This window comes from Lampetra planeri, chromosome 36, assembly GCF_965212315.1.
Source record: "Lampetra planeri chromosome 36, kcLamPlan1.2.h2, whole genome shotgun sequence".
In the NCBI taxonomy this organism is placed as follows: Eukaryota; Metazoa; Chordata; class Hyperoartia; order Petromyzontiformes; family Petromyzontidae; genus Lampetra; species Lampetra planeri.
Window position 1 is genome coordinate 10,341,144 of NC_136142.1, and position 21,151 is coordinate 10,362,294.

A 21,151-nucleotide genomic window follows, 5' to 3' on the forward strand; every position below is an offset into this window, starting at 1 on the left:
TCGCTGTCACACACGCACGCACACACATACACAGACACCCACACAGACACACACACACACACTTTATATCTCTCGCTGTCACACACGCACGCACACACACAGACACACACACAGACACCCACACAGACACACACTCACTTTATATCTCTCGCTGTCACACACGTACGCACACACACACACAGACACTTTCTCTCGCTGTCACACACGCACGCACACACACAGACACACACACAGACACTTACACACACACAGACACTTTATCTCTCTCGCTGTCACGCACGCGCGCAGTGGTAAATAAGTGACGTGACCCCGTACCGGGTCCTGCCAGCACTGTCCGGTATCGAGTGGTGACGTGGGTCGTGTGGATCCGTGTCACACGGATCCACACGCGTGTACCTCTCTTCTACGACCACCACCACCACCACACACACAGTGTCTCTACACACACACACACCCCTACACACCCACACACACACCCCTACACACAACCTCTCCTCGTGTTCACGTCTCCTCGTGTTCACCCCACGAGATGAACCCCGGAGGAGTGGAGCAGGGGGCACCGTCTCCTGCGCTGAACCTGCAGCCCCCCTCGGGTCCCCTCGACCCCCCGGGGTTCCTGGCGCCGGGCTCGCGAGTGGTGAGCATCACTCTGCTGCTCACCACGCTGCTCACCCTCACGCTCACCTTCGCCTTCTTCCAAAGGAGGAGGAGACGGAACCAGAGCCAGGCACGGGACCGGGGCCAAGATCAGAACCGGACGCAGGACCTGGACCGAGAAGGAGACCAGGACGAGGCCACCTGGGAGCACAACAGAATCCAGGAGGAGGAGGAGCGGAATCAACACCGGGACCAGAGCCGTGAAGGAGACCAGCACCAGGCTACATCCGGGGACCGGGGATGCGAGTCGAACTGGGAGCAGGCGCGTCACCAGGTCGGACACCAAGCCGGGTGTCAGGAGCGGGGTCAGGAGCGGGGTCAGGAGCGGGATCAGAACAGGGGTCAGAACAGGGGTCAGGAGCGGGGTCAGGAGCGGGGTCAGGAGCGGGGTCAGGACAAAGGTCACGAGCGGGGTCAGGAGCGGGGTCAGAACAGGGGTCAGGAGCGGGGTCAGGAGCGGGGTCAGAACAGGGGTCAGGAGCGGGGTCAGGAGCGGGGTCAGGAGCGGGGTCAGGACGAGGAGCAGGAGTGGGATTGGGACCCGGCATGTGACTGGGTCTTGCACCAGAGCCAGGACGACTTGGAGGGCGAGCAGGGCCCCGGGCAGGGCACGGGTTGGGGCAGGAGGCAGGAGTGGGATTGGGGCCCGGGATGCGACTGGGACTGGGACCCCGCTGACGACTGGGGCCTGAGCCAGAACCCCGGCAGGGAGACTCGAACCCGGGTCATGCCGGGACCGGGGGGGTCGGTGAAACGGAGGGGTGGGGGAGGGGCGACGGTGGAGACAGAGACACTGGGGACAGATACATTGGGGACAGAGACACTAGAGACAATGGAGACAACGTCAGAGGCAGCTGCACTGCTGGGGACAGAGACATTGGGGACAGAGACACTGGGGACAGAGACACTGGGGACAATGGAGACACTGGGGACAATGGAGACACTGGGGACAGAGACATTGGGGACAGAGATATTGGGGACAGAGACACTGGGGACAATGGAGACACTGGGGACAGAGATATTGGGGACAGAGACACTGGGGACAGAGACATTGCTGGGGACAGAGACAATGGGGACAATGGAGACACTGGGGACAGAGACACTGGGGACAGAGACACTGGGGACAATGGAGACACTGGGGACAATGGAGACACTGGGGATAATGGAGACACTGGGGACAGAGACACTGGGGACAGAGACATTGGGGACAGAGACACTGGGGACAGAGACATTGGGGACAGAGACACTGGGGACAATGGAGACACTGGGGACAGAGACAATGGGGACAATGGAGACACTGGGGACAGAGACATTGCTGAGGACAGAGACAATGGGGACAATGGAGACACTGGGGACAGAGACACTGGGGACAATGGAGACAACGTCAGAGACAGAGACACTGCTGGGGATAGAGACACTGGGGACAGAGACACTGGGGACAATGGAGACACTGGGGACAATGGAGACACTGGGGACAATGGAGACAACGTCAGAGGCAGCTGCTGCTGCTGCGACCATTCAGGTGATAAACGCGGACGTCTCCGTGGCTCACGGCGAGGTGAAAGCGGATACTCAACACGAAGCGACGGCGGACTATGGCGAGATGGATCGTCGTCGTCGTCCTTGTCAACAGACAGAGGCTGGAAGGTCTCCAACCAACACCTCTCCAATAACAAAGCCTCCTCATCTACCTCCTCAACACGATCATCATCATCACGCTGACCATGACGGCGACGCCGCTACTGGTGACGGTGGTGACGATGGTGGTGGTGCAGCAGCAGTTGATGCTGGCACGACTCATCATCGCGGTACCGCTCCTGACGAGAACAACGACACGGGCCATGCATCATCAGCATCATCATCAGCGTCATCATCAGCTGTTGCTGCTGACGACGACCCTGACTCAGTCACCTCGTCCACGGTGCGGATCGCGACTTCGTCGAGCCTTGCCACAACCACCAACCCCTGCGCTCCTGCTGCACATTCTCCCGCTGATGCTGGTGATGATGTCGGCGATGGTGGTGACGACGATGACTCCATCGCCTCGTCCACGGTCCAGATCGCGACTCCGTCAGGCCTTGTCACAACCACCAACCCCTGCGCTGCTGCTCCTCCTGCGGCTGCTCGTTTTCCCGCTGATGTTGATGATGGTGACGACGACGACGACGCGGTGGCCCTGAGGGCCTGGCGTGCCGCGGGCCGCCCCGACGTGGTGCTGGAGGTGCGGGGCCTCCACCGGCCGCTGGGCGCCCACGCGGCCGTGCTCGGCGCCGCCAGCGACTACTTCAGGGCGCGCGCGTCCAGGCGCGTGATCGCACTCAGGGCCGTGCCGGGACTCGGCCCGGGAACGGCGAGTGCGCTCGTGCGGTGCGCCTACACGGGCCGCGTGCGTCCACAGGTGAGCAGATGGTGAGGACGGTGGCGCTGGGAATTTGGTGATCGTGGGGGAACGGCAGCGCAGCAGCGGCTCGCGCTACGAACCCGGTGCTGTCCACCTTCATAGGTGCTGCTCGCTAACAGCACTTGCCCCAACAGTCTGTTAAGGCTACACGGGGGGGGGGTCTTTGTCTTTGTGGGGAGCGGTGGCGCAGCAGCGACCCCCAATTCGATTCCCGCTCACGGCCAACACCCGTGACGATTATCTGAACCGGTCCTGGGCCTCCCCTAGGTCGACTCAGCCTAAAATTAGTACCTGGTGCGATGTGTAAACATCGCCACCAGGGAGACAAAGGCGGCCGGGCGTGGTGTTGGCCACTCACCCTCTCTCTTGTGCCGTGCCGGTCTTCATAGCTGCTCGCTAACCGCACTTTGCCTAACAGTCTGTTAAGGCTATACGGGGGATATTTGTCTATGGTGTTGTGAATTTGGTGATTGTGGTGGTAATTTTATTTGGATGATGGTTGTGATGATGATGGTGGTGGTGGTAGTGATGGGGATGTTATGAATCTAGTAGCGAACGATGGTGGTTGTGGTGGTGATGTTGGGAACGTGGTGAAGGTGGTGTGATTGTGGTGGTGATGTTATAGGACGTCTGGTTGTGGTGTGGTTATTGTGGTTGTGATGCTATCACTGTGGTGGTGGTGATGGTTTCATTGAAGAGTCGTAACAACAACAATGACCAAGACGACGATCTGACCAAACTTGACCCCGCCACCCCCTCCCCACACCACCCCACCCACCCACCCCCTCCCCACCCCACCCGCCCTCTTCCACCGCGTGTGCAGGGCGGCCTCCCACGGGCCGACGTTCCGCCCTTCCTGCTGGACGTGATGACGGCCGCTCGCTCGCTGCAGATGCCCGGCGTGGAGCGAGCGGCCCTGGAGGCCCTCGGCTCCCGGCTCGACCTGAGCAGCTGCACGCAGCTACTCGCCATCGCCAAGAGCCACGCGCTCTCCCAGCTCAAGGTGTCAGCCCCCCCTACCCACCTGAGCCCCCACCCACTTGACCCCCACCCCACCCACCAGACCCCACCGACACCCACCAGAACCCTGCCCAACCTACCCGACCCCCGCCCCCGCCCACCTGATCCCACCCCCACCCGATCTCCCCCCCCAACCAATCTGACCCCCCCCCCACCCACCTGAGCCCCCCCACCCACCTGAGCCCCCACCCATCCGACCCCCCCCCCCACCCACCAGCCCTACCCCCCCCACCCACCTGACCCCTCCATGCGGGCGTCACGGTGGCTAGGAGATGTTAACTAGCTCGCCTGGTGTACAGGAGGAGGTCGTGGGTTCGATCCCGACCCTGACGATGCCTGCTGCTGCTGTAGATTTGAAGTTTGCGTGTTTCTCTCTCTCCCCGTGGTGGACGCGTGGATTTTCCCCTCCAGGTTCATTGAGAAACGACGTCTGCTGCTAAACATTTCCACACCATTATACATCGCACGTTCAGAATATTTTATAGTATTTGATGACTGCTGCTTTAAATCTCCACACGAGAATGATGATGATGAGCCACTTTGTTGAGCTGTTAATTGTCATTCATGATGGGCAGGCCGCTTCTGCATAAGAGCTATAACGGTACACTGAAGTAGCGGTGCCTTACCTGGTAAGATAACAAAAACAATGTTGAGTTTAAATAACAACACCGGACTCAACACACCGACCGGCGGATAGGGAACCCCACCGGTTTATTCCAGGAGCTGTCGACTGCCAAGGCGTCTTGAGCCACGCCACGCCGAGCCGCGTGCGGCGTCTTTGCTCGGCGACCCCACCTAGCGCACACGTGACGGACGGATCAGCGACGGGCTGACGGCTGACGAGTCAACGATTCTCACGGACAAATGTGTCGCGAGGTGTTAAACGAGGCGCGGCACGTAACGGAGAATCTCCTGGGTGAGGCGAAGGCGCTGAGTGCGTCGTCGTGCGGCAGGCTAATGGCCCCCCGTGTGGGTTGGAGGACTGTAACTGTGCGCTCATTTATTTTCGCCTCCTTAATTAACGTCCCGCGGGAGGACGCTGCCAGATGAACGACGCGACTGGAAACTGGGAGACCTCGGTTGGCCATTGGGTAGGTGGGGGGGTGCGCGCACGTGCGCGCGTTCGGTCTTGGGGAGCGGTGGTGGAGTGGTTAGCGCGCTGCGCAAAGGAACCTGGCGTGTCCCGGGTTCGATTCCCGCTCACGACCAACACCAGTGACGATTATCTGAACCGGTCCTGGGCCTCCCCTAGGTCGACTCAGCCTCAAATGAGTACCTGGTGCGATGTGTAAACATCGCCACTAGGGAGACAAAGGCGGCCAAGGGCGTCGTGTTGGCCACTCACCCCCGTGTCGGCCTTTATAGGTGCTCGCTAACCGCACTTGCCCCTACAGTCTAAGGTTGTGTTCGGTAGGGGGCACTGGAGGTGCATCAGCCGGTCATCTCAGTCAGTCGACCCATGGCACCTGGGTCTGTCCCGTGACCTGCTGCCAACGGGCGTTCGACACGCCACGTGGCCTTAACGCGCACGTAGCCTGGCACAAGTACCGTGGTGACGTCATCGTCACTTAGGGGCGATTGGCGGCCGTTGTTGTTGTGTGGTCGGATGCTGGTGAATCGCATGGAGGGGGGTCGGGTTAAGCAACGTGACATTTAGGAATGTGAATAGAATGTAGGCAGGGAAACTTGGTGAGTGTAAATCATAGGAGGAGGAGGTAGTGATGGGTGGGACACGTGGTGTGGAGGGTGGAGGAGGATGGGGTAAGTGACTTGGAGGTAGTGATGGGTGGGACACGTGGTGTGGAGAGTGGAGGAGGATGGGATAAGCAACTTGGAGGTAGTGATGGGTGGGACACGTGGTGTGGAGAGTGGAGGAGGATGAGATAAGCGACTTGGAGGTAGTGATGGGTGGGACACGTGGTGTGGAGAGTGGAGGAGGGTGGGGTAAGCGACTTGGAGGTAGTGATGGGTGGGACACGTGGTGTGGAGGGTGGAGGAGGATGGGGTAAGTGACTTGGAGGTAGTGATGGGTGGGACACGTGGTGTGGAGAGTGGAGGAGGATGGGATAAGCAACTTGGAGGTAGCGATGGGTGGGACACGTGGTGTGGAGAGTGGAGGAGGATGGGATAAGTGACTTGGAGGTAGTGATGGGTGGGACACGTGGTGTGGAGAGTGGAGGAGGATGAGATAAGCGACTTGGAGGTAGTGATGGGTGGGACACGTGGTGTGGAGAGTGGAGGAGGATGGGATAAGTGACTTGGAGGTAGTGATGGGTGGGACACGTGGTGTGGAGAGTAGAGGAGGGTGGGGTAAGCGACTTGGAGGTAGTGATGGGTGGGACACGTGGTGTGGAGAGTGGAGGAGGATGAGATAAGCGACTTGGAGGTAGTGATGGGTGGGACACGTGGTGTGGAGAGTGGAGGAGGGTGGGGTAAGCGACTTGGAGGTAGTGATGGGTGGGACACGTGGTGTGGAGAGTGGAGGAGGGCCGATTGCCGAGGCAGACGTTGAAGTGGCACCCTGAGATCAGTGGCGAGGAGGAAGACCTACATCCACATTGCATGCCTGTCACGAGAGCACAGTGTTGCACAGATGGCTATAATCTGCCAGTAGCGGGGGGTCGGGGGCGGGGTGGGGGGCACAAGGGGCAATGCTGCGATGTGGTTCTAACTCATGCAGCCATTCGTGGGTCATCTCAACGTTGGCAAACATATAGAGCGAGACTCCACGGCGAAGACAGCCCACACAGAGTTAACCAGGGCGGCCACGGGGCTTAAACCGCGAACATCCACAACAGGCGGAAATCGTGTTACCGCTTGGTGTGACTCTCCCTCCTCCTCATCTACCCACTCCTCCCTCCTCCTCGATGCCCTCTCCTCTATCCTCCCTCCCTCCTCTACCCTCCTCCTCCTCTACCCACTCCTCCTCCCTCCGCCTCCATGCCCTCTCCTCTATCCTCTATCCTCCTATCCCCTGCTCCTCCACCCCCCTCCCCTCTCATCTACCCTCACTCCTCTTCTTTCCTCTCTCCCTCTCTACCCTTCTCGCCCCCACTCCTCTATCCTCCCTCCCTCTACCCCACCCTCGTCTCCCCTCTCTCCATCCTCCCTCCTCCTGTCCACCAGAGCGCTATCCTCACTCCTCCTCTATACTACCTCCTCCAACCTCCTCCTCTTCTACCCCTCATCCTTCTCTCACCTAAACCCCCCCCCCCCAATCAGGAGCAGGTGTACAGCTTCATTAGCGAGCACTACCTGGAGGCGCTGCGCGAGCCGAGCCTGTACGGCCGCCTGTCGGCGTGCGAGCGCGACCTGGTGCTGTCTCGCCGCGCCGCCCAGGGCTGCCCCTCCCTCGTCGTGGCCCCGCTCGAGACGGCCGCCGCGGCCACGGTGGCGGCCCGTGGGGGCAGCCGCGCGGGCAGCCGCGCGGGCAGTCGCCCGCAGAGCCCCGTGCCCAGCGATGCGTCCTCGGCGTCGTCGTCGCTGACGACGGCTGAGGATGGGGACGAGGATGAGGACGAGGAGGGGGGGGAGGGTGCGGTGGCAAGGGGGAAGGCGAGGTGGATGTACGCCTACAACGAGGTGAGGGGGTGACATGGCCGGTGTGCCGTCTGTCTGTCCATCCGTCGTCCGTCCGTATACCATGTGTACATCCATACCTATCGGACCTCTTTGCCAGAAAGGGTAAAGCCTAGGATTATTTTTCATCATGCTTGACACGTTTTGCCACAAAAATGTGTGGTTAATGCAGACTTGATGCCTTGCAAAGGGTATCTATTTGGTCTTTGAACATCTTAAAACCTGTTTCATTTCTATAAAGGGTAAAACCTATTACATGAACATCCAGCCATCAGTCTGTGTCCATCCATCCGTGTCCCATTGCGTATTCCTCCATCTTGGTCGTCTGGCTGTTTGTCCGCATCTCCACAGTGTGCAAGTCTGTATCAAGTCTGTATGCCCTCCATGTAACTGTCTTACCTATCTACATATTGGCATGCCTATGTCTGTCAATCTGTCTGATTGTGTTTTGGCCAAACCCCATTTGTCAGAGCCAGGAGACTAAATCCTTACCCTCGGGGTTCCTCCAGAAACAGAAAAAAGCCACTGCGAGTGGCCACGTGGAATGTCCGAACATTCACTGTGGAGGAGAGGCTGCTACTCCTCTGTCTGGAGCTGGACCGGTACCACCTGCATCTCTGCGGTATTGAGGAGGCCCGGTGGACTGGATCTGGCTCTTGACACCATGAGGTCCTCTACTCGGGGCAGGAGACTGCCAAACAACAGGGAGTGGCTCTTCTTCTGAACAAAATAATGAAGGGGGCGTGGGAGCATGGTGGTTATGTGTGGGAAGCTGTAAGCCCCAGGCTACTGTGGGCTCACCTTCCCATCAACCAGAGGCGAGGAGTGGTGGTGTTGGTTACTTATGCTCCCACCAAAGATGAACATCAGTGCAGGGATGCAGGCAAGGCCAATGAGTCAGATGGCTTTTATGACCTCCTGTCACAGGTGCTGGCTAAAATGGCCTCTCGGGATAGAGTCATCCTGTTGGATGCTTTTAATGCCTTAGTGGAAGGCATGGACCAAATCAGCTCAATAACAACGGTAGGAAGCTGTTAGACGTTTGTGGAGCCCATGGGCTTGTAATTACCAACATGCAGTTCCAGCATCGGCACATCCACACAACATCATGGATGCATGCCGGGTCCAAGCAATAACATATGCTGGACTATATAGTGACAGAACAGCGGATGCCATGTCCTTAATACCAGAACCTCCCATGGAGCTAATCTGCCCGCTGACCATCGGCTTGTGATCTGTAAGATGCGCCTGCCATTCTTCCACTCCAATGGTGGGTGTACATCTAGGACCCCATTCAAACCCACAGTGGCCTGGTCTCAGCTAGCTGATGAAAGTTGCAAGCGAGAATTTCATCATCGCTTGCAGCTGGGGTTGGCATCGTCCCCCTCTCTTCCTGATGCCGAAGGGAAATGGGCGAGGTTAAGTACTGTGGCTCATGTAGCTCTAATGGCTGATTTGGGTACACAAACCTCCCTAGAGACCCTGGGTGACAGAGGAGGTGTTCAGGCTGGCTGAGAAAAAGTGACATGCCCACTCTCATCGTCTACAGCATCCCACGCCAGAGAATGAGGAGGTTTACCACAGCCTTTGCTCGGATGTTCGGAGAACCGTGCGGCTCTGCAAGGATGGGTGATGTTCGCGGGTTGCTAAGGAGATGGAATCTGCCTCAGTGGGCCGCGATCATAAATCACTGTTTAATTCCATCAAAAAGTAACTTCCAGCGCCATACCTATCACCATCATTAGGGGAAAGAACGGTGATCCAATCTCCGACCCCCAGGAATAGGTTTTCAGATTTGCTGAGCATTTCTGTGAAGTCTTGGGTGAGGTGAAATCACTCAGCCTGGAACACATCATGGGGCAAAGTGGGGATGACCCTGCTCAGGCTGCCGTGCCTCAAATATTGGAAGAAATAGTCACCTCCTGTCAGTGGCTGGCTGAAGTACCATCTGTTGAGGAAGTACGGAAGGCAATCCAGAGTCTGAGACCAGGAAAAGTCGCCGGGTAGAGATGATGCTGAGGGAGGTTGGCGTTTGTGTGCAGACTGCCCTATATGACATAACTAGCTTTACTACCCGGCTTCGCCCGTGACATGGATTCTTGTCTTGGATTAATACACGGCCTACGCAGAGGGTTGTGGGGGTGCGTGACGTCAGCAGGCACACTGCGTAACGATTACGCATGCGGGTGACATCACAGATGTGACGTCACCGCTCACTTGCGTGCAAAATATATGCATGATTGCGCCCCCCCCACCCAAATACAAAAGTCTATTTTTATACTTTGTACCTACATGCCAATTTTCCAGTTTGTTGCATGTCGGGAAGTATGCTAGACGTTTCGAACAGACACACATATTCACAAATTTCCCTCTTATATAAGTAGATAACAGTCTGGACCACTCGACAGGTTCTGCAGGATTGGAAGGATGCCCTGGTGGTCCCCCTCTTTAAGAAGGGGGACCACACAGACTGTAACAACTGCAGGGGGATCTCCCTCCTCAGTGTGGAGGGAAAGGTCTTGGGAAGGATTGTTCAACATATCCTTGCCAGGAACGCTGGGGAGAGGCTTGCGGAGCCCCAGTGTGATTTCAGGCCAGGGCGGTCCTGCACAGACGCCATATTTTCTGTCTGCTACAGCAGAGGTGTAGGGAATTCCAAAAAGATCTACATCTCTGCTTGTTGATGATACAATCAACAGGGCTCTGGGCTGTTCTTCGTGCCTTTGGAGTCCCTGACTCTCTGCTCACCATCATTAAGGACCTTCATGATGGTGGGCAGGCCCTGGTAAAACTACGTGGCCGGGAGTCGGAGCCATTCCCTGTTCACCTTGGGGACCGACAGGGATGTCCTCTGGCTCCCACATTATTTAACATCGTTTTGATCATGTAGTTCGGGAAGCTTTCTATCACTGTACTGGATGAATCTCCATCTGGTACAGATACAATGAGAGGCTGATCGATGCCCGGGTGCAGGCAACGGATGGCTCACTATTGGTTAACCATGTCATGTATGCTGATGATCTGGTGATTGCTGCTCCCTCAGAGGAGGAGTTGGGGGCGCTGCTACTGAACCTGGAACATGCCACTATGAAGTGGGGCCTTACCATCAGCCCCACCAAAACTAAGCACCTGCCTGGGTATTTTGTACTCTTAGGCTTTTTCGGTAAAGTCACGTAGGTAAAAAATAAAATAAAATTAATAGAAGTAATAATATAAATAAAATAATAAATCACGACGTTTCGGAGGCAACACAAGTCTCCGTCATCAGGTGGGACCGTCACAGCTAAAATTAATGCATCAAGTGAGGCAAAATTCCCTGTTCACCTTGGGGACTGACAGGGAATTTTGCCTCACTTGATGCAGTAATCTTAGCTGTGACGGTCCCACCTGATGACGGAGACTTGTGTTGCCTCCGAAACGTCGTGATTTATTATTGTATTTCTATTATTACTTCTATTAATTTTATTTTTTACCTACGTGACTTTACCGAAAAAGCCTAAGAGTATGAATCCTTGCAGTCACGAAAGCTTCAAATCTAGAATGGGTATTTTGTACCATCAAACACTCGACCAACAGAACTCCCCATTTGTGATGGGGCAGTTGTGGAGAGAGTGGAGAATTTTTCATACCTGGGCAGTGTGCTATGACCAGATCCGGTTTGACAGCAGAGGTCTCACTCCAAATCAGTTGAGCGGCATCATCTTTTCATCAGCTGTATAACCCTGTGTGGAAGCTATCTGGTCTGTCGCTTCACATGGTAATGCCCTCCCTTCTCTATGCTTGCAAAACGTGGACCCCCTTAATGGAACATCTTCGCCAGTTAGAAACATTTAGCCTGACCTGCCTACGATCCATCCTGAGTTTAACCAGGCTAGATTGTGTGAGGAGCTCACAAATCCTCGAAAGATCTGAACAAAGTCCCATCGGTGAGCTCCTCCCGCAGTCAAGGCTGCGGTGGCTGGGCATGCGGGCTACATGAAGCCTAAACAGCTTCTGTTCGGCCGGATAGCGGGATCTAAACGGGCACGGCACGGGCTAGAGAAGAGATTGAGTGATGTGGTACAAGAGGATGTGGAGCTGAGTGGACTTGCTGATGACTGGTACCAGTGGTGTCAAGATTGGCCTCTGTGGAGGAGGCTCGTGAAGGATGCTACTGGGCAGTTGAAGCCAGTCGCCCTCCAACAACAACGGAGGGCGGAGGAGCGACGCTCACAACAACGAGCGGAGCGCCGGGCGGCTAAAACACAACAAGTTGGCACAGTAGGGGGCACAGGTGATGCATCGGCCAGTCATCTCGGTCATTCAACCCATAGCAACTGGGTCTGTCCCGTGAACTGCCAGTGGGCATTCCACACTTCACATGACCTTAAAGTGCACTTAGCCTGGCACAAGCGCCATGGTGATGTCATCTCCACTTAGTGGCGAATGGTGGTTGTTGTTGTTGTGTTTAACCTGTCTGTCTGCCTTCCAGTCAAGTCTGTCTGCCGCTCCACGTAACTGTGTGCCTGTCCGTAAATCTGTCTCCCTGTTTGTTTGCCTGCCTCTCGGTCTGTCTATCAACCTTGTATACCTCTCCATGCGTCTGCCTGTCTGTCAATCATCTCGTCAATGTGCCTGCCTGTCCATCTGTCTGCCTGGCTGGCCACGTGCCTGTTTGTCCGTGTTTCACACCAAACACACGCCCTCATGCCCTTCCCGTCCCGCCAGGAGGAGGCGGCATGGGTGCCGCTGTCCCCACTGCCGCCCTACGTGAACTTGAGCGGCTGCGCTCTCTGCGTTTTCTACAACTACCTCATCGTGGCCGGCGGGGTCACCCGGCCCGGCAAGGGTGCCACCGCCGCCATCGCCGCCACCGCCACACAGCCGAAGACCGCCGCCACCACCACCACTGGCACAGGGGGCACGCACCAGGGCTCCGTGGCCACTGCCACCATGCCCTGCACGAGCGACGCGCGCCACGACACCAGCAAGCACCACCGCACCGGCAGCAACAACTCTACCGCCAGCAACAACTCGACCGGCAACAACAACAGCAGCGGCAGCGCTGGTCCACCAGCGCAGCCCTCCGCCGCTCGCAGCACCGCCAGCACCGCCGCCACCGCCGGAACTCCGTCGGCGCAGGTGTGGAGCTACAACCCGAGCACCGGCGTGTGGGCGCCGCTGCCCCCGATGCAGCAGGCGCGGGCGCAGCTGCGGCTGGTGGCGTGCGACGGCGCCCTGTTTGCCGTGGGCGGCGAGTGCCTGCTGAGCGTCGAGCGCTACGACCCGCGGGCGGGCCGCTGGCGCCCCGTCGCGCCGCTACCGCGTGGCTGCTTCGCAGTGGCGCACGAGGCGGCCGAGAGTGGCGGGGAGCTGTACGTGTCGGGCGGCTCGCTCTTCCGCCGCCTGTTGCGCTACTCGCCGCGGCACGACGCCTGGAGCGAGTGCCCAATGGCGCCCGGCCGGCGCCGCTCCGCCGACATGGTCGGCGTGGGGAGGTGGCTGCTGCGGTTTGAGAGCGAAAGGGCGGCCGCCGGTTCCGCTGCCGCCGCTGGTGCTGGAAGCATCGCGTATGGTGCTGCTGCAGCTGCTTATGCCGGTGCTGCTACCGGTGTTACGGCCGACAACAGCAGCAGCAATGAAGCGACACAGATTGTCACCGTCCAGCGCTACAACACGCACGCCAAGACGTGGTCCACGTTCGGGACACTGGGCGACCCGCGCGCCATCCTGCACGCCGGTTCCGGATTTGCCGGCGAGATGGCGCCACCGGCGGAGGTGCCGGAGCCCGACGAGCGGCCGACGCGGTCGCTGGCGCCGCCGTTCCGCTGCGCCGCGCTGGAAGAGGAGGTGTTCTGCGTGAGCCGCTCATGCGCCATGCGATTCGAAGCCGGCGACGAGGGCCCCCTGAAAGCGGTGCCGACGTGGGGGGGCAGCAGCGTCGGCGGAGCGAGAGACAGGGCGGCCGCAGCGGCGCAGCCGGACCCGGCGCTCGCTGCCACCGTCGCCGTGCGGGCCTTGGGGCCGGTGCCGTCCGGACGAGGCCTGCCCGTGCCGTTCATCTTGTGCTTGCCCGAGCACATCTTCGGCGGCGGCGGTGGAGCTGGCGGTGGCCATCGGGAGACGTAGGGAGCAGTGCCTCGCTGGCACCCGTCGCTCTGTTTGCTGTGAGCGACGCTGCTCCTCCTCCTACGCCTTTCTGGTTGTCGTTGTCGTGACCGCAATGTCGGCTGCCGTCAGCCACCGACTGGTGTCCTTCACGAGCCGAGTTGGCGCAGAGAGGCCGCGCCTCATTACAGCTGACAGAAGTGGCTGGGCGCGAGTCCACTCAAACCAACGTACCACACCACCACCCTGTGCACTCCTTTCCCACACCATCCCATTTCTTCTCTAGCCTATGCCGTGCCCTAACCGTGCTGTGCCCATTTAACCCCCCCCCCCCACCACTATGTGGACAAAGCAAAGCTGCTTGGCCATGGAAGGAAGGCCGGCCTTGTGGGTCACGTGACCCAGCCACACCAGGCCCGGTGGATCCGTTGCCTTCTGTGCTCGTCTACAAAACGGCTCTGAAACGTCAACACGTGCCAGTGTTCAACTTAGACGCGTGCGGGTCGTCGCCACGGTACGTTTGATCCCGCAGCTTTCGCTGGGGGCTTGGCATGTGGCCTCCAAGAGCGGCCTCTTGCTTCTGGCTCGAGGTCTTCCCATTGGTCGCTGACCTCTGGGTGCCACTCCCAAACACCTGGCATGGTCAGCTGACCTCCTCCACCCTGCACACGTGCCCCACCCATCCAGAGACTGCTCCTTACATTTTGCTGATTACACATACTGCACACTCTGCTCTCCTGTAACGCGTTATAGTTTTAATAATGCCAAGTGGATAGAACGCAATGAATGTATGAGGGAACACAATCTGTGTTTAAATAAAGACGATACGAATTGGATGTAACGCGATTGAGCGAACGGAACTACGTCACGCGAGTAGGAACGAGCGGTCGTACGGCTGCCTCGGCGTAGCATCATCATCGCACAAGGCGGGATGCTGCTGGATGCTTCTAGATGCAACCCTGAACTCGGTTTTTGTTTGGCTTGCGTACGCATCTCACGTGTTGTCGCGGACTTCGCTTTACCCTATATTATCATTCATTACAATGTGATTTTTCTTGAGGAACGCAACTACTATCACCATGTTGTAGGGGAACAGACTCTGCATTACGCTTTCCTGCCACGTCATATGCAGCACTTCCAAGTTGCTCAACCGCTTATCCTCCATCCTCCGTGCATGCCCTCCCCATCCCAAACCTCCTCCTTCTCATAATAGTTTTTTTGGTTAGATCACATAAATATAAATGTGTCGTTAAATCCACCACCAGAAACAGCAACACAAGCTGATACACAACAACATAAGCTGATACACAACAACAACACAAGCTGATACACAACAACAACACAAGCTGATACACAACAACAACACAAGCTGATACACAGCAGCACAAGCTGATACACAACAATACAAGCTGATACACAACAACAACACAAGCTGATATACAACACAAGCTGATACACAACAACAACACAAGCTGATACACAACAACACAAGCTGATACACATCAACAACAACACAAGCTGATACACAACAACACAAGCTGATACACATCAACAACAACACAAGCTGATACACAACAACACAAGCTGATACACAACAACAACACAAGCTGATACACAACAACACAAGCTGATACACAACAACACAAGCTGATACACAACAACAACACAAGCTGATACACAACAACAACACAAAAGTGTTTGCTCGTATTGGATCGCTTTTTTCATGAGAGTTATCGTGCCATGCCGCACCATTGTCAGGCGAGATGATGGGCAAAGCTTTTTTTTATCATTCGTCCATGAAAGCGTTCAAAATAAGAATAATGATGATAAAAGAGGGGCGAAGGCATTTGGCCTGGTTGAACGTAGGCGATGTTTGTAATGGGGCATTAGAGAGGTCCGAGGTTTTTTGAAAACAAAAAAATACTTTTGCCTTTACGAATAGAATGTCGTCTCGAGTGCCAAAATGATGCTGATGCAGTGCCGCTGCTGCTACTGCTGTTCGCTCAACGTCTGTGCAACCCATACTTGACCGCACCTCGTTGGGCACAACACAATCCTCCCATCACCACCACCACCTCCACCCCCCACCACCTCTACCCCTCCAAGGCCCTTTGTCAGCTGAGGCTTCTTGCTGCTTGGCTGAAGACTTTGTTTGATCAAAAGGCCTCTTTTTGGTAGGCCAAAACTGCCCTCTGCATGGCTTACAGCAGCAGTGTTCTTCATTGCAAGGGTCCCCATGGGGCCACTGGCGGCCCCTGATGGCCTTGACGGTGCATCATCAAGAGGGCCGGTGGCTCGTGGCTGGCTACCAGTGGAGTGGCCCTGCAATATTGCCGTCTCATGTCATTGCTGGCGGAATGTAGGCCTCGACTAGAGGGAGCCCCAAGAGCCAGAAGGCGCTTGGCCTACTCTTCCACGTTTTGCAACGCCCTGATGGGGCTCACGGGCGACCCCCAGTAGCCTTTGAATGTGGCCCCTGACGGTGCGGCCCCCTCAACAATACACAAATAGTGAAAACACCCCCCTTCCCCCATCATCAACATGCTTCTTCTTTCGTATGGATTAATAGCAGCAGATTAAAGACGTCATTTTAGATGTTGTTATCGAGACAGCAGCGGCGGCGGCGGGAAAGTGTTCACGATGTGGGTCGATGGTTTGGGATTCGTGGCCGTACCACTCACAGGCCGCCGAATCTTTCATGACGCTATTTATGGCATCAGGTGGCCGCATCAGCCACATGGCCTGGTCCTGATTCGGTTGATGATCGAGCATTGTCAAACCCCAATGGTCTTTTAAATATGTGGTGGCGACCCTCAGACTGATAATGTCTTATCAGCGAGTAAAGAATTCTGGCTTACGGCTTTCTCCCATCACCAAAACGGCCTCTGCTTAATCCCATCGTTTGAAATTTGCATCACTTCGGCCCCAATGCACTGCTATACGATCCTCAACTAGGCCTAAATCCTAAGGCGCATGCAGTTGTGAGGCCTTCTATTTGGCCTAAGAGAAACGCTAAGGCCTGGTACACGTGAATACAAACTGCTGCGGTATTTCACTGATTGGCAACTGGTATGACCAGGGCCTGCCTCAAGTGCACAAGGCTTAGCCTGAATAATCTTCAATCTCGATATATTTTTTTACTTGGCCTATAGATTTCAGAGCAGAGACAGAAGGCTCTTTGCATGGTCCACATTTGTCCCAGCTTACCTCGAACGAGCCTTCTCGATATATGAAGGTCATGGTATTGGCAAGAAGGGCACATTCTTTACTAAAAGTATTTTTTAGGCCTAAATAACCGGCATCTCATTCTGAATCTCTCTTGCTCAGCCTAGCGATAGCAGACACATTGCATGGGCCTACATTTGCTTTTTTTCCCGACTTGGCCTAAGAGTTCGTCTGCTTGATTCAAGGGTTATAATTCCCAGCCCTGGTGGCCATTTGCATGGCCCCAGAAGTCTTGCGCCAGGCTTAAAGTGCACTACACGTGGCCCCACGGGCCCAACTTGCTCATCCTCAGAAGCCGAGCTTTGGCCTTGAGGCCCTCCTGATGGATTTGCAACGTCTCCTCCACACTCTTTGCTTTCTGCACATAGCAGGCCATTCTGCTCAGGGCTGTTTGTCACAAGATGAGGGGGGAGCTCGCTAAAGAGTGCTTTATCGTTTGCAAAGCCATGAAATGCTATTTTTTGTACATAGTAGTTTTGAAACGCGTAGACACTAAACAGAAAGCTATTTTGAGATTGCGTGGTATGGTTCGGGCACGCGCGGCTGGATTTGTACTGAGAAGCCAAGAATGCGATGAAAAGAGTGCACTTTGAGCGGCCGCGTAGACTCCAACTTTACTCCTGTCGATTCCAAACATGTGTACCCGAAACACGGGGAGTGGCTTTAAAAGTTATAAAATCTCCTGTAGATGTAGATGCCACTGGTTCTTCATGTTCTGCAGATGTAGATGCCACTGGTTCTTCATGTTCTGCATATGTAGATGCCGATGGTTCTTCATGTTCTGCAGATGTAGATGCCGATGGTTCGTCATGTTCTGCATATGTAGATGCCACTGGTTCTTCATGTTCTGCAGATGTAAATGCCAGCGGTTCTTCATGTTCTGCAGATGTTGATGGCACTGGTTCTTCACGTTCTGCAGATGTAGATGCCACCGGTTCTTCATGTGGCATCTACATGACATACGGACAGGTTTGTTCATATCTCTGAAAGTTCGTAATTCGAACGATCATAAGTAGAGGAGTCCCTGTATAAAAGCACCTGTGGCGGGCCGTACGGTAGTGGAAGCAGCCTCGGTTTCACTCGCAACTGCATCGCGGCTGGTTGCACGCAACTGCATCACGCCCAGTTTCACGCAACTGCATTGTGAGCGGTTGCACGCAACTTAATCGCGATTGATTGCACGCAACTGCAATGCGACCATTTACATGCAACTGCATCGCGATCGGTTCCATGCAACTGCATCGTGACCAATCCAGGCTACTGCATCACGACGGGTTGCATGCAACTGCATCGCAATCGGTTGCACGCACACGCAAATGCATTGCGACCAGTTTCACGCAGCGGCATTGCTGATGTTGTGGACATCGCTGCAACCGGTTGCTTAAAATGCGGACAGGCTTTATTTACTTTTCCAGTGACGATTTGCTCAGCCATTTGATTGCTCAGGTGCTTGAATCATAATTTCAACTCTCGAAAAGAGAGAGAGAGGCGGACCGACTCAGAGGCGCGAGGAGGCCACACAGACGAGTGGGGAAAGAGGCAGCGGGCGCCAGGGGCACTTTGCAGATGCGTCGTAATGCAAACGCATCGTAACGCGTTGACCACGCTGAATGAAGGACCCCTTTAATGACCGATCCCTCGCACGGCGACGTTTAGTGCCAGGCGATTCGGGCCGGACCGTGCGTCTCGAAATCCTAAAACTCTGATCGCACTGAAGCCCCCGTCGCGCACAATGGGGAATTGCCGATTCCCATCAACCGCAATTCCACGCGCGCATTGACCCCATTAATAATCGCAGTTGTGTGAATTCTGCAACCACGTGAAACGGGAAATGATTCATAATAGCGTGTATTTGATTTTCATGAATTTAGAATCTCGTACAGAAATCAGTTTCTAGATTCCAACATTCCAACACCGCTATGGTCCTAAGATGAATAAGAAAGCAGCAATATACTGTACTTCGATTCTAGGAAACCAAACAAAATCAATAATCAAAGACTCGTGATTACAAAATCCTGGGATTACGGTACAGTAGAACCCCTTATAACGACCACCCCTGTCAACAACTAATCGCTTAACGATGGGCCTCCATAGAGCCCAATGTGTTCGCTTACCGACCATTCCCCTGTTAACGACGGGCTGTTGTAGGTACAATAAATATGAATTAATGCATTAACCGCGTTTATTTTAATGTTATGTGTTTATAATGTTGATAGTTTATATGTGTTAATATCCATTGTTTAAATATTATGAAGTACGTTTATGGGGTGAAAAGGTGGGTAATTCGATGCTATCGGAACGAATTAAGCCTTTAACGTACATTCACTGTACTCGCTTAACTACCAAATTCGCTTGACGACCGGTTTCATGGAACCAATTCCCGTCGTTAAGAGAGAGGAGGAGGGCTTCTACTGTCGATCAATCCAAGAGCCGTTGACGATGACAAATTCTGGTTTGGAATTGCAATTCCCGAGTGCGGTCCTGAACTTTGCACCTTGCTTCTTAGCACATGACCGGTGGGACACACCACTGGGAGAGCCCCACGTCCAGCGCTCGGCCACTGCGTGTCGGAGACTTGGTATCTGCGTGTTGGAGATTTGGCACTGTGTGTTAGAGTTTTGGTACCACGTCTTGATATTTGGCAACGTGTCTTGAGATTTGAAACCCTGTGTTGGAGATTTGGTATAGCATCTTGAGATTTGGCACTGCGTGTTGGAGATTCGGCGCCACATCTTGAAATTTGGCACCGGGTGTTGGAGACTTGGCACCACGTCTTGAGATTCGTCACACGGCGTCTTCACTGAGCAACGAGATAGGGACGAGATGTGTGCAAACGTGTCGAGACCTCGCGCGGGACGTCGAGATCACGGTGGGGTGGGGGGACCTCCCTCTCCCTGGCCGAGGTTCCGGAAGCACCTCCAGCAACCTTGGGAGTGAAACCCAGACGCGAGCGACCGAGCACCACCTTGAATTAGAAAACCTACGGCCCTTGTTGCCAGGTGGGACATATTCCCGGCTAGTGCGGCTCGGACGTTTGTGGTGATGGATAAATAATGGTTTGCCAGCTGTGTGCAAAGTGGTTAGGCCTCGTGCGGTTGTAAAATGTGTGAGATGAATTAATGGGCTGTGAGATTAATTCATGGGCTGTGTGAAATAAAGTCACGGACTGTGTGAAGTGAAGTCACGGGCTGTGTGAAGTGACGTCACGGGCTGTGTGAAGTGACGTCACGGGCTGTGTGAAGTGACGTCGCAGGCTGTGTGAAGTGACGTCACGGGCTGTGTGAAATGACGTCACGGGCTGTGTGAAGTGACGGGCTGGGTGAAGTGAAGTCACGGGCTGTGTGAAGTGACGTCACGGGCTGGATGAAGTGACGTCACGGGCTGTCTGGCCCCAGGGCCGTCGGGTTCCTCACCTCTGGTCGAGATCCTCCGGTGTGTGTAAGGACACGACGGTCACCTCCCCTGAACCCTAAGACTACGATCCACGGGAGCAACTGGAGGGCAATTGTTCCCAACAACCGTTAGCAGCAACGCATGAGCCACGAGCGACATTGGCAGCTTTGTGGACAACGAATTGGAGTGAGAGCCATTCCTTGATAGTCCCTTCATCACTCACCCTTTCACTCACATGGTCATTCACTCGATCAGTCAATTGTGAGTATAAACAACAGGGGCACCGCGGTGGCAAGATGGTAACTACCTCGCCTGATAGCAGGAGGTCGTGGGTTCGATCCTGACCCCTGTCTATTTGGAGTTTGCAGTGTCGCTCTCCCCGTGGCGGCGTGGATTTTTCTCCAGGTAGTCCGGGTTTTCCCTCCACATTTAGAATGAACGTACTCTTTGGGTCTTTCGCTAAAGTCACGGAGATATAAAAATAATAAAAAATCTCAAGTCATTTTTTAAAATGTTTTATCTATCTACGTGACTTTAGCGAAAGACCCAAAGAGTATGAATTCCTGCACTCACGAAAGCTTTAAGTCAATTAGAATCAACGCCATGCGTTTTAGAGCAAATGTGCATGCTATACATTTCCGCATTGATGAGCCACTAGCTATCATCTGTGATGGCCTGGTCACTTCCGAAAAAAGAGCTCCCATAAATATGCTAAATTCCTCTTGATATGCAAATTATTTTGTCAAGGCGCCCTTCCCCCCTCCATCCCAGCTTAAATAGTCGCTCCAA

General features: G+C 55.1%; 1 protein-coding gene across 1 annotated transcript; it reads left to right on the forward strand.

Moving 5' to 3' along the window:
* The first annotated feature begins 529 nt into the window (after positions 1-529).
* On the forward strand, positions 530-20,153 carry LOC144730627 (uncharacterized). The gene is made up of 4 exons (XM_078611275.1): positions 530-3,055; positions 3,882-4,061; positions 7,301-7,660; positions 12,365-20,153. Exons 1-4 carry the CDS (start codon positions 530-532, stop codon positions 13,763-13,765), a joined length of 4,467 nt encoding a protein of 1,488 aa, XP_078467401.1. The 3' UTR covers positions 13,766-20,153.
* The last annotated feature ends 998 nt before the right edge of the window (positions 20,154-21,151 follow it).